The following is an 18,993-nucleotide window of genomic DNA, read 5'->3' as shown; positions in this document are numbered from 1 at the left end:
CTGCATATCTCGGCCAGGAGAGATGGCAACCTTTTTTTAGTTTTTGTAGTTCTTGCAGAGAGGTGTCAATGTCCTCTAACATACAGCACCTGGTATTCTCAAATGGTTACCCATCTGGTACTGACCAGACGCGACATTGCTTAATTCTGGTGATCTAACATGAACCGGTGTGTCAACATGATTATGTCGTATATGACTTGACACATGGGGACAATAATGACAAGACTATTTCTGCTGCAAAATCTGAAAAGCTCAAAACAAGGACAAATGACCACCAAACACGACAAAAAAATTATAGATGACAGAAGGCATACTTACCTTAATGTGACCTTTGACCTTCTTCAGGTGCATTTGGTTGAACTTGGAATCTGTATAGAATTTCAAACAGAATCCTACATAATCCGCAGGGAGATCTTGTTCTCATTGTGGCAGCCATGATCAAGTAGAAGTGTTAAGTAATTAGTAATTGTATTCTTAGTATCACTCGCACTGAGGATTGAGCCTTCAACCTTCAGAAGACTGTCACTTAAGTTTCAAAGTCATTGTGGACATAACTTTGTAAAAAAAACATCCAAGATGAAAACAATAGTCCAAATTTCTACTATTCTATAAAAGTTATGTTGACACATCGGTTCTTGCCAGATCACCAAAGTTAAGCAACATTGAGCCTGGCTAGTACCAGATGGGTGACCATTTGGGAATTCTAGGCGCTGTATGTGCTCTCCGCTCATCTCGACATTGTTTCCAGTCGTCCTGTAACTTCACTTGCCACTGGTATGCAACAATGTTGACTCAGGAGAGGCGTGGTTGGTGACTGCATAACTCTTGCCACACAAATTTCACACACAGGCACCTTTACAGTGGATATCCATAATCTGTCAAGACTGAAGGAAGCCACCACTCTGTGTGTGTGTGTGTGTGTGTGAGAGAGAGAGTTCCTTCCTTATAGGTTCCGAAACAGGCGAACCTATCTTTTTCAAATTTCGCACAAAGGTATAGAGTAGAAAGATAAAATTGTCGCACTAGATAAAACAACATAATTCCATTTCCATTTGATAAAAACTGGTTTTCTTTTTTTGCATCTACTAGTTGTCCAGTTGTGTACAAATCCCAAGAGTGATAGGAGCCTTCTATCATGTCTGAAAGTGACACAATGTTCAACGAGTGAGGTTGGGAATACGCTGCTGTACAACTGATCCTCTCTATCGATTTAAATTAGGATTATTGTCAGTACTCTCAAACTGCATCGCTGGATTGCCACAAATAACAGGAATGTACCTAGGGTGATGAAAGCAAAGTTTCTGGCCACGGTTATGGTCTTTGGTGTAGTTTCCAGTGTGGCCCTCATCATGCCACCTCACATCTTCGAAATAGGATTGAAAGTCAACACCAAAGTGTACCTGGATGTGCCGAAGAGTGGCAGACCCTGGGTGTGGCAGTGGGACTCGGCCCTGCCCACAAGTTCAAAGAAACCCAAGCTTGGCTTCAAAAATAGTGTTACGACTTTGTACACTTTTACTGGCCCTCCCTCTTCTCCTGACATGAATCCGCTGGACTACTTCGTTTGATCATACATCAAAAACATTACCTCTTTTCGATTGACTAGCCTTAATTTAAATCTACGTCACTTCCGGTTTGGTGATGGGCACAACAGCAAAGATGCCACTTTTTTTTTTACATTCTTTTTCTCCTTTGTTCAGGTTCGAGCCTGCCTGCCTAATACCACATTTTTTTTTTTTTTTTTTGCTCAACACACACCTCCAAACACCCAGGCTAGTATAACACAAAAGGAAAGGAAAATAGAAGAAAACAATCAAAATATATAACTTTACTTTTATTAAATATATTTTTAACAGATAATTTTTCTGATGCAAGAAACATCAACAATTTTCACATTGCAGCAGCATTAAGTACAAATAATAAAAAATGACATGGCTCAAATTTTTGATCATGGTTTCTTTAGGGTGGTGGGGTAATTCTAAATATAAAATTTTTTAAAAATAAAAAAATTTATAAAACAAAATCATCTTTCATTCTTATAATTCTTAAAATGTTAGAATTTTTATTAATTCTATTTTAATCAAAAAATATTCCTTTTTTTTTTTTTTGTTTATTGCAAATTACTCTAAATCACCATATAAAAAAGATATATACTTTTTTAATAAATTAATAAAAAATCCTAAAAAACAAATCTACTTGCGTCTTATGATGCAAAGGTTTATGCAAGGATTTATACATCGACATTTTGAGTGGCAGAGAAAATGAGGGCCACATTCAATATTTTTTTTAATTAAATTCTAATTTTTTCTGAAAAAGAAAAATTCTAATTTGTTTTCTTAAAAAAATTTCAATAGAATTTTTTTTTAGAAAAAGCAACAGAAGGTTTTTTTTTGCTTAAAAATAATTTTTTTTTTGAAGAGATTCTTTAGTATAAAACAATTGTTATCACGCTAGTTGTTGTTGTCGAAATGTCTTAAGGCATATGATCAATTTGAAACATGATAAATAATGATCTTTAAGCAGAAACGCAGGCACTTTTTTCTGTAAGAACAATTTGGCAGAAGGCAGCAAAAATATGAGTATTTTTTTTGTTATTAATATAATGGCAGTGTTGCAAATAATAATAATAATGCTGAGTATTGTAAATAAGCCCCATAGTACACATTGGCTTAAGACTAACAGTTATGATTTGCATGCATAAACAATAGAGCAGGTCGATTTTGGAACTTTACATTTGGACGCATCTTGGTGGTTGGCACACAAAGGCTTACAAAATATTTTATTTTGAATTTCTAACATCATTTGAGGAAATTAAAAAAATAAAATGTTCAAAGTTGATAATATTGCAGGAGGGTTACTTAAAACGTGGACCAGACCAAAAAGAATACAATAGGAATAATCATACTCAGTTTAACATTTATTTTTGTATGCTGGTATGTGTTGGATGGAATAGCAGAAAACAATTATCAAAAAAATGTTATGTATGAAAACCCTTAGAAAATGTCGATGAAATTGAACACTTTTCATCCAATAAAACAGGATCAATGTTTCAACAAAACAAATGGCTGCTTGTTAAGATAGATGTTTTTTTAAATATGTCGTTTTAAGCAAAACAATATCACATCTTAAAACAAGTTCTTGAGGAGCCGTTTCGCATATGTTAACAAATTTACCGAATTTCCATTACTAACGATTACTATATTGTCCAATTGACTACTGTACACTCTTTAACCCCTATCCTCGAGTGGCCTCTGGGCCTTGATAAGTAGTGACGCCTATGCAAAAAAAAAAATAAATAAATAAAAAATTACATAACTGTCATGCCGAAAATAGTAATATATCCAAAAATGAAAATTCATTGCAGAGAAAGTTATTTATAGTTAAAAGTAATTTTTTTTTTTAAATTTGGTAAAATTGCATTTTTCCTAAACGTTATAAAGTAGACGTTAAGAGTCTACACCTGGAAGGAATATTTTAGATTATTTGTTCATAGCTGCAATATTTGTGGTGCATAGCAATAGACTTTTTTTTTTTTTACTAAAAACACAATAACAGTTGTTCTACTCGAATTTTCATAATTTTTGGATATATTACTATTTTCGACATGACAATTAAGTAATAATATTGCTTTTTCTTCAAACGAGATATTTTAAAAAAATCGATTTGTTGACAATCTTAACAAGCACCAATAAAAGAAAAACATTTTTTAAATGCATTTTAACTGTTGATTATTAATTTTCATTATTAGGTTTCTTCAAATGATGGTAAAGATTTTTCGTTATCAGTTATCTCATTAAGCCCTTCTACTAAATCGACTTGTCCAAAATAGATTTATATAAAAAAAAAAAAAGGTGTAAAATTGACCTGCCCTAATTAACAATAAGATATTTGGTGGGAGGGGGTGGAGCTGTCATGTTTCTTTTGTCCGTTTTACCTCCCCCACCTTTGAAAATAAACAACAAAATGGCCAGCAGTCGATCTCTAGTAATTGGATATACACAAGTCATTAATTATCTGATACAACTAATTACTAGTTTAACAAAAGAAAAATTTGGAACTTCTATTTCTTTCCAAATCGCTTAGCACGTTCTGTTTTTCTTGCAGCTGGTTCCGGCTCAGCTTCTGTATGACGTTCATACAAACTGAAAACAAGACAGAAAAAAAAGTTATTGGTGATATATATTTTTATTTATATAGACAAATATTACATAGTCGCTACACTGAACATGCTAATGTTTCGGAAAATTGGTTGGCAAAAACCAAGAGTCCTATATATATATATATATATAGATAGATATGTTAGAAAAGCATTTTATCCAAGGCATGAAAATTATTCAATAAAATGTTTTTACTATAGGCTTTAAAAATAAAGGTATAAGATTCAATTTGAAATTTATTTATCTTCAAAGTGCACTTTTATAAATTTTACAAAGTAAGGCATAAAAATTTAATTTAAATTGAATCAAAAAAATTACCTTGGATTTATTTTATGTAATGTACATTCTGTTGCACTTTTAAAAAAAAATCATTGAAAATTTTATATCTATATCATTAATTGCTAGATGAAAGATAATGTTTTTAAATTGCAACAAAATATACAAATTGAATCTTGTACCTTTATTTTTAAAGCCTGTAGTAAACACATTTTGTTTAATAATTTTCATGCCTTGGATGAAATGCTTTTCTAACTTGTATCTGATCTTTTTACGATTATATTTTAAAGCTCTCCTTCTCTCTATTTCAGTTTGTATTTCTCCTCACACCACAAATCATTTTTGCAACCCTGTATTATTATAGGTCTGAATATTCTCTGTTTCAGTTTGTATTTCTCCTCACATCACAACTAATTTTTTGCAACCCCCTTTGTAATACAGGTCTGAATAATGAGAAAATCTGAATTTTTTTTTAACAAAAACTTTAAAATAACTTTTTTAGATTAAATTTTTTAAAACTTCTTTCAGAATAGAAATTCTTTAAAATTTAATAAGGAACATATTTCATATAGGTTTCATTAACAAATATTCAGTACATAACGAAAAAAATAGAGATGAAAATTTCAAAAGGACTGTATAACTGGTTAAGGTCAATAGTAGTCCTTGCCAGTAAAAGTCTTTGTTATTGTTATTCTATTATTATTATTATTTAAAACATTTTGTGTCCTGCTCTTTCGTGTGAGGACTATATATATATATATATATATATATATATATATATATATATAGGAAGGTTGTTCCAAAAGTAAAGCCTCTCATTTCTTTTTAACTCAAAAAGCTTAAGAGCTATAAAGACAAAGCTATAGCTCCATGTTTTGATAGGCTTCTGGGATTGACCTTTACTCCCGACCTGAAATGGAACACGTACATCAAGTCTGTTGCTAAGGTTGCTGGAAAAATAGTAGGATCCTTCTACCGCTCAAGAAAATATCTCACTGCTCATGCAATTCTCTATCTATATAAAAGCCAAGTACGTCCAAGGATGGACCGTATCTAGGCAGGAGCTGCGAAAAACAGCCTATTCTGCCTTGACAGAGTACAAAATAGACTTCATGGCTTTGTGGAGGATGCCCTTTTCTCTTCCCTGCAACCTCTCTCCCACAGAAGAGAAAACACCCGTCAGCTGAAATCAGTCAATAATTTCCCTCATTCTTTATCCGTGCCAAAATCAAAACGTAGATTCCATGAACAAAGCTTTTTTCTCAGAAGTGCACACCTGTGGAACTCTTCCGTTTGCCTGTTTCCCACCTGACTACAACTTAGATGTCTTCAAGTCCAACATTAACAAATTCCTGATAAACTGCCCCCTTAAGTAAGACACTTTATCAAATCTCCATAACTAACGATTACTACGATATTATCCCATTGATTACTGTACACGCAATAACCCTTATCCCTGAGTGGCTACCGGGCCTTGATACATGGTGACTACCATGTAAAAAAAAAAAAAAAAAAAAAAAGAGTGGTACCATTAAAACGAGCGACCTTCTGTGCTCCAGAATTTACTTTTCTACACAGTCACCACCATTCTCAATGCACTTTTCCCAAGAATTCAATGTCGTATTTCTGATTCTGATACACATTTATGACGGGTTGTTTTCTTAGAGTCTTACACCATCAATATCTGCAACAGAGAGACAAAATTTTCAGGTCAAGAATGCATAAGTTCAGTCATCATTACAATGCAATTTGCAATCCCCTTTGATCTATTTGGGCAGAATAAAAAAAAATAGGAAGCATTACTTTTGGAACGATCCTCGTATATACAGTAGAACCCCGGGATACAGCATTAAAAACTAGTAACAAAATACAGTACAGTATTTAATACACATGCATATAATCAAATAACATTATAAATAACATCGTAAGGCGAGGCAAATACCATTACCAGGAGCTGGAAAAACATCATATTTCACATTGTAACCTCAAAAAAAAAAAAAAATTATCCTAGGGCTACCGTATCCCGGGGTTCTACTGTAAACAAAAAATAATTCACCTTCTAGTGATAAATAATTTAGCTCTTAAGTATTTTCTTTCTTTTTCATATAAAACTTACATTACTTATCTATTATCGGTGTCTGTGTGCATATCAAGCTAAAACTTTATAACTAAAAAAACAAACATCCACAAAGTTGGTATTTTCTTGATTGGTATTGCACTGGATTAATAATATTTAAAATTTAAGAATAATTATTCATTCGTAAGGTTCATTTTCTAATTATTTAATGTGCTAATGGGAAGCAACTGATTTGTTCTGGCATTAAATAACTCAAGAAGGGTTGATATGCCATCAAGTAAACAAATCCAGTCATAGTATTCAGTTTATCTTTAATAATCAGATATTTCAGTAAGTGAACAAAATTGCCAAAGTATTATCATTTAAGTTTAATATTAATTCAAGAATAAAATTACTGTCAATGGTCAGAAACCCAATCAGATATTACGACAGAATAGTGAGGTTATAGAATTAAAGAAAAGATTCAGAAAAAAAAAAAAAAAACATTCAAGAAAATTTTATGATAGAAAGTGAAATCATGTTAGAATGATTTCAAAACTAAGTTTTAAGGAAAAACAATGGAAGATATATATATATTTATACAACTTATAAATATTTGTCCAAAGGTGGAAGATATATATTTATACTTACAACTTATAAGTATTTGTTCGAATGTATTCAAACACATGAGATGCTCCAATTTTCATTTGGTCTTCAATCATCGTCACCCAAGGATTATTTTCAGCTTTAAAAAGTTGTTTCGTTCCACACAAATCAAGTTGACCTGCAATTCAAACTGAATGCAATTCAAGTGTTCCCAACCTTTTCATGCAGTTTTGTTACTGTGTTTTTTTGTCAAAATGTTGTGTTATTCATAAAACTAAATGGATTGCTAATCGAGGTTTGTTTGAAATCCGTACAATACCTCCACAATAGACATAAACACAAAAGTTGCTTGCATTTTTAAAATAATACATAACAGTATATTATTTTTTAAATAATACATAACAGAATATTATTTTTAAAATAATACATAACAATATATTATTTTTTAAAATAATACATAACAGAATATTATTTTTAAAATAATACATAACAGTATATTATTTTTAAAATAATACATAACAGTATATTATTTTTAAAATAATACATAACAGTATATTATTTTTAAAATAATACATAACAGAATATTATTTTTAAAATAATACATAACAGATTATTTTTAAAATAATACATAACAGAATATTATTTTTAAACTAATACATAACAGAATATTATTTTTAAAATAATACATAACAGAATATTATTTTTAAAATAATACATAACAGAATATTATTTTTAAAATAATACATAACAGTATATTATTTTTAAAATAATAACAGGAATAAAATGACTAAAAAATAATGTTTATTTTCTAGTGACAACACAGAGTGATCACAGGGTGGGGTGTGTGTGCAGAATGACAGAGATAATGTGTCCGCTTTACTCTCTCATGGTCACCGCTTCTCTTCTCTCTCATCGTTGTCTGCTGCCTCTATTTCATTAGTACAAATGACATCAGACCATTCCACCTCGTATTATCTGAAATGTCGGTCAGTCCTGTTGACCTATCCCCGGGGATTCTACGTCCTCTATTTTGAACTTCTTCAACGTATTCTCGGAAGCACCTGGATCCAAGATCGCTGCCTTAACGTCATATTCACATGTCCATTTCTGCCACCTACACCCCCCCCCCCCCCGTAACAAGTTGAGTGTGTTCAACACAATAAGCAAGAGTTTACTTCTTTATTAAACCCTGGCCAAAGAAAACATTTAAATGAATCAAGATATCTAAATTTCTATTACAATGTACAAGAATTATCCTCTTTTTCTCTTTTTTATACAGCACCTGTCGAAATCCGCCTCCTATGGAAAGAGAAAATGGAAAATGTTGCAGGTGTCGAAAGAGTCAATAAATTCACCTACCTAGGTAACACAACTGATTTCAGTGGCTGAACAGACACAACTATAAGACAATATATATATGCTTCAGGCAGACATCAACAATTTTAAAAAATGGAAGACACCATTGTATGCTAGAGTAAAAACATACATGTCTGACGTGTGCTTTTGTATGGTTGCAAAACATAATCAACAACAAAATGTCAGACTGACACAATCCCATCTTCAACGTATCGAATGGAGAAAATTGGCAGTCCTACCAGCTTCTGTGAGAATGTATGTCACATAACATCTCAACTGGTTTGGTCAAATCCCCTGCCATCAGTCATTCAAAATGTTCCAAAGTATGTCCCACATTGATGTTGATGGCCCAAAGCTGATATTCTGTTTAAATCATGAAGGAGATCAGTGGATCACAACCTGATCCAGACTGGCAACACGAGCACAATAGACACAGACTCGAGACAAGACAAAAAATGAAAATAAGGGTTTGTTTTGTTTTGTTTTTTTTCATTAAAAGTTGAAATAATATAATTGCTTGAAGAAAGAGATAGCCAAAAAGGCAGAATAAATGACAAAGTTATATGAAATGAATTCTAAAACACCAAGAATAGAAATGCTTACCAAGTTCAGGTGGCAAAATCGAGAGCCTGTTGCCTTGAATGTGCAGTTCTCTTAACCGTTGGATTTCTCCAATCTCTTTTGGAAGGCGAATCAGATCATTATCTCGCAAACAAAGCTAAAGAAACAAAAATAAAAAATCTTTTTTTTAATCAATCAAAACAAGATTTTTTTTTCAATAAAGCAAAGAAACTCAATCCTTATTATGTCATCTTAACTTGATATGCAACGTAGGTATCGTCGCAGGAACAAACAAATAAAACAAATAAACCCAACGCAGCAGTTTTTAAAGCAAATCATTTATTAACGTTACTTTCCAAACAATGCTTGCTTTTTGTTTTTTTTACTGTTCATTTTATCTGCCATGAGATTAACAAAACAGTCTCTCGCTGCCACCGCAGGGCTACACATCCTTCTTTTGCGACGTGCACTTTGCTTCTCTCGATCACATGGTGTCTTTTTTTTTTTTACTTATGACAAGCCCATGCATACTTGCTAATTTGCATAGGTGCTTTAACGGCTGCGGCTAATATTTTCACGTGCACACTGTTACAGATATTCTTCATCAAGATCAAGAAAACATCTGATCTGTTCGAGATGAAAAAAAATTACAGATTACAAGAATCAAATTAACTAAGCTGTTAACCAATTCTTATAAATGGAAGGTCATCTGGCGTTGCTCAGGTGAAGTCAAATCATTTACTTTTACTCTGTTTATCATGAGCCAAGTTTTTGTTTGGCTTGGTTTATTTTTGTGGTTATTTAATACTGAAATCAACAATTTTGAATGATGTGTTGTAGACGGTACATAAGTTGCTACTTTAGTTAGGATTGGGTAGGGGTTCATACCTTTCTAATAATATTAGTGCATATGTAACAGAGCTGCTGATGCTGGTAACAATAGCATAAAAATATGCAAATGATCAAGTCGACTGCACAAAGTGACGTTACAGCAGTGTTTGAGAGAGTGGTGTCTGAAGGGTTGTATTTGGGAGAGTGTTAGGGTAAGTGTTAGGGCTAGTGTTAATGTTAGGGTTAGAGATGCAATGAGGGAAGCACGTGTTCGAATTGTGGCCAGTGTTCGGAAAAGCATGTGTTCAAGACATGTGGATGATGTCGCAGCAGGGATGAAAATTCAAACGCGACCGGAGAAGAAATCAACTGTTTAAATATTTTTAAAAAATGTATTGTTGGAAATATCAGATATAAAGGATTTAAAAAAGAATGAGTAGAGTTTTTTTCCTGTCCTCCGTTTCTTTGATATAATGACTACATTACATATAATTGAATGCAAATATCCGATAAGACTTAACTCTCATAGATAGCCATAGTCAATAATAGTATTCAATACACTGATTATTAATGCCTACCAATTCCAGAAGAAAGAAAAGTCTGAAAAATTATAGAAAAGGTGAAAATATCAATTTCTATTCCGTTTAAAATTGTCTGCTTTTTTTTTATATCTAGTTTCTGCTCCATAGACAGGACGACAGTGACATTAACGATTATCTTCCTCTCAAATAGTTGGAAAGCTTCATCTTTCTCCATATTAAGAATGGTTTTCTTGTCCACTTGGACCATGTCTAATTATCCAACCAAATAGACAGCAGAAACTGGAAATCAAAAAGAGCAGACAATCTTGACCATAAGCTTTAAAAAAAAAATTTAAAAAAAAAAAAAAATTAAAAGTATTAAAAAGTTACTTACAACTTGCAGATTCTGAAGTTTACCTACTTCATGGGGGAAAGTTGTAAAATCATTATCTCCAAGATATAAGGCACGAAGGGTTTCTGAAAGAAAAAAAAAAGGTGATGGCTTATAGGAAGCTAATAAATATCAAGAAAAAGATATAGCAATGCAATAAATAAAAAATAAATTTTTTAGATAAAGTGCTGATTCCTATGTTAGTACGACCATTATTCTGTTATTATTTGAAATCATAGACTTGCCTAAATGCAAAGAAAAAATATTTATCAAATGTTACTAAAAAATTTTTTTTCAAAACGTAATATTACAAAGAATTAAATCATGTTAATTTTAAAAAACATCCTTTTTTAATCATTAGGATACGATATAAAATATGCAAAATATATCTTGGAAAAATTTTAGATATTAAAAAAGAAAACATCTAATCACTCTTGCATAAAATATAGTTACATCTACGGAAAGCAATATTATTAAGTTAATGATTAAAACTGAATAAAACAAAAATGAAATGGAAATAATAAATTTTCTGTAAATATATTTTTAATCTCTGAAACTATTTTTTAGAAAAATTGGTCTTCTAAATAGCTTGAAGTTTGTCGTGTTTATGTTCATTTTTTTTGTTTTTGTTAAAGTTAAGCATCCAATACATTTTTAGTTACATTGTACACTACAGCAATGGTGTATCGAGAACTTTTTGTCCAATTTCAGTTTGGCACTTGTAGCATGACACCATGTAGATTTACAGGAGACATGTCAACAATTTTCATACAGAGATATTTTCTTGGCGTCTTATTGTATGATGCATCACCTAAAGCATCCTCATCAATCGCAGCTATTGCAGTCTCCCTCACTTGTGTCGGAGGAGCTTGAACTGAGGATGTTTTTGTAAACAGTTATGCATTAACGGCAACACACGTAACCTGGTTGGACATTTCTTTTTTGTCACTATGTCCAAGATAATTCTTTTTAATTCTTTGTTTTTTGTTTATGAATCTTTAATATAGCGCAGCACTTGGCTGCAGGTCAATCAAAGACATTACCAAACACTTATTCATGATGCAAACAAAGTTCCAACAAACCTGCTCGTCACAAATAAATAGTTTGAGCATCATCATTGAGAGAGAGAGAGAGAGAGAGAGAGAGAGAGAGAGAGAGATTAGAAGAGAAATGAATACTTGGGTTTGAAATTTTAAAACAGTTTTCTTAATTGTTTCTTACCTATTTAGAATCTCACATGAATTTTAAAGTTATTTTCTCCATTAAAAAACCGCATCTAAACTCTGGAAATTGCAGTGCATCATGTTGTTAACTTAATAACAAAGGAAGATTCCCTTAAAGTTGATTCTTTCATATCTAATATTAGTATTGCTCCACCTTAATTATATTAAATATTCAATTTATTTGGAAGAATTTCTTTTGTTGTTCAGAATAAATAAAATGTCAGAGAAAACAAACATGTGGAGCTTCATTTTACCAGATTTTGTGGGTTGGAACAACTTGTTGACTATGAAAATAGTCAAGTTTTGCATTATTATTATTGTTATTCAATTCTGATTGGTCAACCAATCAAATATTAATTTAGCAAAAGAGGAGATAACTCTATTAATCAAATTTAATGCATTCATAAATTAGCTAGCCATCCTTACCTAAACAGAAAAAATTTCCTGGTAAGCTGGACTCATTCAGATTGTTGTAAGTGAGGTCAAGAACCTCAAGGACAGGAAAGGCACCAAAACCACGAGGAAGAGCTTTCAGCCGATTAATACTTTTAGAAGAAACAGAAAGAAATATATCAGCGAATTAATTGTTATAAAAAATTAAAAAAAAAAAAAAGATATTCTTGCGAAACAAACTTTAAATCCAGTGTAAAATCGGTACTTGTCCAGAAGTTCTCCTATATTAAAAAACGAAAAAAAAATCAAGAAAAATCTGTTTGATGTATGTACCCGTAATGAAATAAAAAGAAATATCATACTCCAAAAATCACGTAAATTGGTCTAGTAGTTTTATTTATGTAAATTAAACAGCATCATTGGGGACACTAACTTCTAGACTGTGCACCGACATGAACATTTTCACGAGTTTTCTACTCCTTACTACTTCCGTGCTGACTTGAGACAAATTTGAAATGGGTGTTTTGTTTGTGGCAATATCATTAGAAGACTGTTTTACAGAGTTAATGGACTATCTGGTTTTGGTTTTTCAAAAAAGTTTTCTTTTCTTAGATGAATTACCTTCACTACGGCTGAGGAGTTACCATATGTCAACGTGATTATGTTGTATTTTAATCTATTCATCACCTTATTTGGTTTTACACATGTTTAGCACATGTAGGTTTGTGTTATTGCACAGAAAAAAGAAAATTATAAAGAAAAACAAATTTGGTATTTATAAATTGTTCGTTATAATCTATTATACTATCTGTCAACCCATTGGCCCTTGAAGAGTAAGAGAAAAAGTATTCAAAATAAAAACTGATTTTGAGACTATGTTATCTTTTATTATTTTAACAATAAGAATATGAAATATCAATTCATAACGTTTTTTTGCAATATAAATTATTGATTCAAAACACATTTATCTCTGATAATATAATGAAATAGGATCAATTATTCCAGTCTACAAAATGACATCATAGCGAAAGAAACACTGGGGATAGACTCAAATTCAATTTTTGCTTTTTTAAATTCTAGTAAATATCTATATTATCTTCTTTATTGTTATGCCCATTTTGCTGACCATGATGGAAGAATTGTTTTTAGTCTATCAGACAGCTCAGGAGGGATGATAAAATCAACAGTAGGTTCTTTTATAAGACAGGGACGCATTTGAAATAAATGTTTCTCTTTAAAGCATAATTCATACTTGACTTTTTCATTTTAAACTTTATTTCAAGCCATTATATAAAAATAAATACATAAAATCAACAGTAGGTTTTCTATAGTGCAATGTAGACGAGAATGCATTGTAGACTAATGCATGTGAAGCTTCCTCCTGGTGCACCACAGTGTGTCTCCGACTAGAGCAATCAATCAATTTGAGTGAAAAATGAGTGATTTCACGGATTTCGATGACAAGAAAAGTATTGGGAGTGTGAAATCTTGGGAAACATTGGGTCTCCCTACTAGTATACATATACATTCCATTTTAACCCATAGTTGGGACCCTAACAGGTACTACCACTCCAGGACCCGGGAGCAATGTCAATTAAGAGGTGGCTCCACACTCCCCAAAGCCCGCAAGCTGGGGCCTCACCATCAGATATAGTTTAAGGTCATATCCAGGACCCTCTCACAATGTGATTTTACTATCTGTATTAAACTATGTAGCACAATGCATGCGTCATACGACGTCGTAACCTCATTTAGTTTAAAGATTAAAAAAATTATCTAATTTTGTGTACGTTGTGTTAGGTCAGTTGGTTAAAGCGCTGGGTCATTATCTAAACGTTTTGGGTTCGAATCGTGGTGTGAGAGGTCTCTTTTTTTTTTTCAATTTTTTAAATTTAAATATTGAAGCAGGGTTATTTAAGTCATTTTTCACGTAACGTTTGTTTTTCTGTTTTTTTTACTTTGCTTATTCTTGGGTTTTCATTAACACCTCCCACCCCCGAGCGACCACGCACACCCAAAAACACCCGGGCAACACCGGATACCTACCGATTTTTTAAATTTTAATATTGAAACAAGCTTATTTAAGCCATTTTTCACATGTTTTTTTTTTTTGGTTTTTATTTTTCAGATTTTTTAAAGAAGTTTCAACGTTCGTTTTTCTGTTTTCTTTTTCCGATTTTTACATTTAACATCGTTCGTTTGCCTTACGTTAGTTTTTTTATGTTTTTTTTTTCGATTTTTTAAAGTTTTAACTTTTAAAAATATTTACTTTGCTTATTCTTATGTTTTGATTACCCAGGGTAACCCCCGCTTTATTTTTCAGATAAGTTTTAACGTTCGTTTTTCTGTTTTCTTTTTTTTTTACTTCGCTTATTCTTATGTTTTGATTAACACCCCCCACCCCCTATGACCCCACACATCTCCAAACACTCGGGCAACGCCGGGTACCCTCCTGCTAGTCTATAATATAAATCTCACCTGTCTGTTTAAATGTATGTTTGTATGTCTGCCTAAAACTTTTGACAGAGGCGACAGATTTTCACGACATTGGTATCGTTTTGAAGTGCGACCCCTCAGATGACAAATATCGAAAAATTAGCTAAAAACATTAATTCCTTCACCTTCAACTGGGCACTTTTCTACAGGAAGGGGGGGAGCGTCGTTTTTTTTTTTGCCAATATTTCCGAAAATCATCCCCTCTTTTCGACTGACTAGCCTTAATTTAAACCTATGTCACTTGTGGTGTGACCATGAGTGCAACAGCAAAGACATCACGGTTTTTTCCTCCTTTGCGGTACGAATTTGAGCCTGCCTACTACCACTTTTTTTTTTTCTTTCAACACACACCTCCAAACACCCGGGCAACGCCAGGCACCCAGGCTAGTTAAATATAAAAACAATACACTCTTTTCTGTATATATAAATTACATTGGATTCACTCTTCCCTTCCCTGTCTGTTTGCATCATTCTCAACAAATCTATTCATCTACCCCCCCCCCCCAAACACACTCCCACACCGTATGTGTAGGTAGGTGCGCACATGCGAATGAATGGGATGGCTGCTGGCTGGGCATGATCATTTTTTTGTTCACATATTTACATAAACAAAAAACAGGTAAGTAGCAAAGCATAGATCATGGTGATTACATATATTAATATACACAATGTGATTAGGCACTTACCAATAACCCACATCTCCACTTGAAAAAAACAAATATAAAGAAAAACATTTTTTATGATGGACGTACCAGTGATGGAAAGAAAACATAATATACCATAAGTCACACAAATTGATTTTTTTTTTTTTTTTACAAGGAGGTCACCACTTATCAAGGCCCGGAAGCCACTCAGGGATAAGGGTTATTGCATGTACAGTACGTTGTACGTTAGTGTTGAGATTTCATAAAGTGTCTACTTAAGGGGGCGGTTCATCAGGAATTTGTTTATGTTGGATTTGAAGACATCCAAGTTGTAGCCAGGTGGGAAACAGGCAGACGGAACAGAGTTCCACTGGCGTGCTATTCTAAGAAAGAAGCTGTGTTCATGGAATCAAGTAGTTTTAATTTTATAAAGAAAATCACTTGTTAGCAAATTTGAGTTTTACAATGGCCACCTCCTCCCCTTCTCTAAAATTTTGCAAAAGTTAAATTATTTGAAATTATCTCCCTTGTTCTGCAAAAACGGTATCAATAGTCATTTAGTCATAAATTTAATTTTCTTTTTTTTTTTTTAAATAAAACGTATTTGCATTATTTGAACTACTGTTCTTACCTTGAGTGTGATTTTCATATTTTGATCGATGTAACCTCCGACCTTCTTCAGGTGTATCTTGTTGAACTCTGAAATCTGCACAAAATTTCAAATGGAACCCTTTACTTAATGCAGGGGGGTAGCATGCTCTCATTTCATCAGCCATGAATGGGTAGAAGTCCTAAGTAATTTGCAATTGTATTTTTGGGTCGCTTGCACTGAGGATTAAAGTTTCAACCTCCAAGAATGTAACTTTTCTGTTGGAAATTCCATCCACTGATTCCCGAGTTTGACAGATTCCAAAATTCGGCAGGATATATCTGAAGAAAGTCAGAGGTTACATCGACTGGAATGTTGTGCAAATAACACTCAGGATGAGAATAGTAGTCTGAATACTCTAAATAATAGGAGTAATCAACCCTTATCTCCAAAATTCAGAATGGTAAAATTGATCAATTTACATGATTTTTGGTGTACGATATTTTCTTTTCATCACAAGTATAAACATCAAAGAATATACACCATAAAGATTTTTAAAAAATCTTTTCATTGGGAGGGGGGTTTATATCTGGTTTGATAACCAAATTCTAATAAGTTAAGGACTACTAATCTAATAAAAACTTAAAAATAAAGAAATTAGAAAAATATACTTACGCTAGATTTAAGGTTTTCAGTTTAGTAAAATCACATATAGTACTTGGTAAGGTCTGCAACAAAAAATAAAACACTTTATAATTTCCTTTCAAATAAATAAAACATTTTGCTAAGTAAATATAAACAAAACTAAAAGTTGCTGTAAGATATCACCTATCACAGTTCTAAGAAAGAAGCTTTGTTCATGGAATCTAGGTTTAGGTTTTGGCATGGATAAAGAGTGGGGGAAATTATTGATAGTGGTTTCAGCTAGATGAGTGTTTTTCGTGAAAGTCAGGACAGGGGACCATAGGTTGGAGCTCAGACGAGTACTTGCCATGAAAATAACGATAAAAGCAAAGACTCGCAATGTCTCTTCTATGGGAAAGAGTTTGCAGGGAATAGAAAAGGACATCCCCACGACTAGGAAGTCTATTTTTAACTCTTTCAAAGCAGGATAAGCTGCTTCTGGGAGTTTCTGCCCAGTACAATTTTCCAACAGCCTTGGCAACAGATTTTATGTACGTGTTCCATCTCAGATCAAAAGCAAAGGTCAGACCTAGAAGTGTGTCAAAACATGGAGCCTCCCCAAGACGAGAGTCATTCATTTTGATTGATGCCAGATGGGATCAGAGTGTTGATGATGGAAAGATAGCAGCTTGGTTTTAAATGCATTAAAAGTAATCAGTCACCTCTTTCCCCATTGCACCACATGATCAAGATCAGATGAGAGAGAATCAGAGAACTTGGTTGTTTACGGCCTTTGAAGTGTTGCCAGCATAAATGTCTACAAATGATCTTAGGATGTGATTTGGGAAATCATTTATGTAGATCAGGAAGAGAGTTGGGCCCAGGATGGTCCCCTGAGGGACTCCAGCATCAATACTGTGAGCTTCTGATTTCTGCCCATCAACCACTACTCTTATGAACCTATCAGAGATGATAGTTTGGAGGTTGGAAATTGACAAATAAAATTATTCTATATCAACTCTGTTTTATTTATTGTACTTTCCAATAAAATCTTTGTAAACAAATAATATATATATATATATATATATATATATATATATATATATACACACACATATATATATATATCATTCTTTTATTTTTCTTTGTGATTATCTGTACTTAAAAATTAGACATTACTCTTGAATGATAACTAGAAAAATATTTGTTTACAAAAATGTTGAAAAAAATGATCAATAAAACATGGATAGATTTGAAATATGAAATGATTTTATTTGTCAATTTCCAACCTCCAGATGACGGTCCCTTAAAACTGATTGACTAGAAAATAATTTTTCATACCTCAATATGATTATTAAATAAGTTCAACTTCTCAAGATTCACCAAATGCACAATGTCTTCAGGGATTTCTGAAAAACAAAATGGTGGAATTTATAAAAAACAAATTGTTTTTTTTTTCAACAACTGTACAATGTTAACTTGTATAGTCAAAATACTAAACCGTCTTATGCTAAAACAGACTTGTTTAAATGTTAAACATAGTAATGGAATAATTCCAATATTTTTCACAATTCTGATACAATTACAGATTCTATTCTAAATTCCTGATTCTAAATCTTTTAAAACCTCTAAACATTCAGCAATAGATTGTTTTTTATTTTTGGATAACTGTAAAATAAAAAAATATTTTTGGATAACTGTAAAATAAAAAAATATTTTTGGATAACTGTAAAATAAAAAAATATTTTTGGATAACTGTAAAATAAAAAAATATTTTTGGATAACTGTAAAATAAAAAAATATTTTTGGATAACTGTAAAATAAAAAAATATTTTTGGATAACTGTAAAATAAAAAAATATTTTTGGATAACTGTAAAATAAAAAAATATTTTTGGATAACTGTAAAATAAAAAAATATTTTTGGATAACTGTAAAATAAAAAAATATTTTTGGATAACTGTAAAATAAAAAAATATTTTTGGATAACTGTAAAATAAAAAAATATTTTTGGATAACTGTAAAATAAAAAAATATTTTTGGATAACTGTAAAATAAAAAAATATTTTTGGATAACTGTAAAATAAAAAAATATTTTTGGATAACTGTAAAATAAAAAAATATTTTTGGATAACTGTAAAATAAAAAAATATTTTTGGATAACTGTAAAATAAAAAAATATTTTTGGATAACTGTAAAATAAAAAAATATTTTTGGATAACTGTAAAATAAAAACAAAAAAACAATGTAATATATACATTTTTCAAATGT

At 31.8% G+C, this 18,993-nt stretch overlaps 1 protein-coding gene across 1 annotated transcript in view; it reads right to left on the bottom strand.

Annotated features, from left to right (window-relative positions):
- Positions 1–3,418: 3,418 nt before the first annotated feature.
- The window catches only part of LOC145284449 (ras suppressor protein 1-like), a 46,419-nt gene continuing 30,844 nt past the window's right edge, over positions 3,419–18,993 (bottom strand). The window contains exons 3-9 of the mRNA XM_080133271.1: positions 18,066–18,133; positions 16,776–16,828; positions 12,405–12,523; positions 10,759–10,841; positions 9,055–9,169; positions 7,141–7,273; positions 3,419–4,142 (exon numbers count right to left, since the gene is read on the bottom strand). Coding sequence (XP_079989397.1) covers positions 4,061–4,142; positions 7,141–7,273; positions 9,055–9,169; positions 10,759–10,841; positions 12,405–12,523; positions 16,776–16,828; positions 18,066–18,133 — 653 coding nt within the window. The 3' untranslated portion in view covers positions 3,419–4,060. The remainder of the gene's footprint in view (positions 4,143–7,140; positions 7,274–9,054; positions 9,170–10,758; positions 10,842–12,404; positions 12,524–16,775; positions 16,829–18,065; positions 18,134–18,993) is intronic.

This window comes from Euprymna scolopes, chromosome 9 (genome assembly GCF_053919585.1).
Source record: "Euprymna scolopes isolate OS-2025 chromosome 9, ASM5391958v1, whole genome shotgun sequence".
Lineage (NCBI taxonomy): Eukaryota > Metazoa > Mollusca > Cephalopoda > Sepiida > Sepiolidae > Euprymna > Euprymna scolopes.
This window is presented reverse-complemented; position numbering and strand designations above follow the sequence as displayed.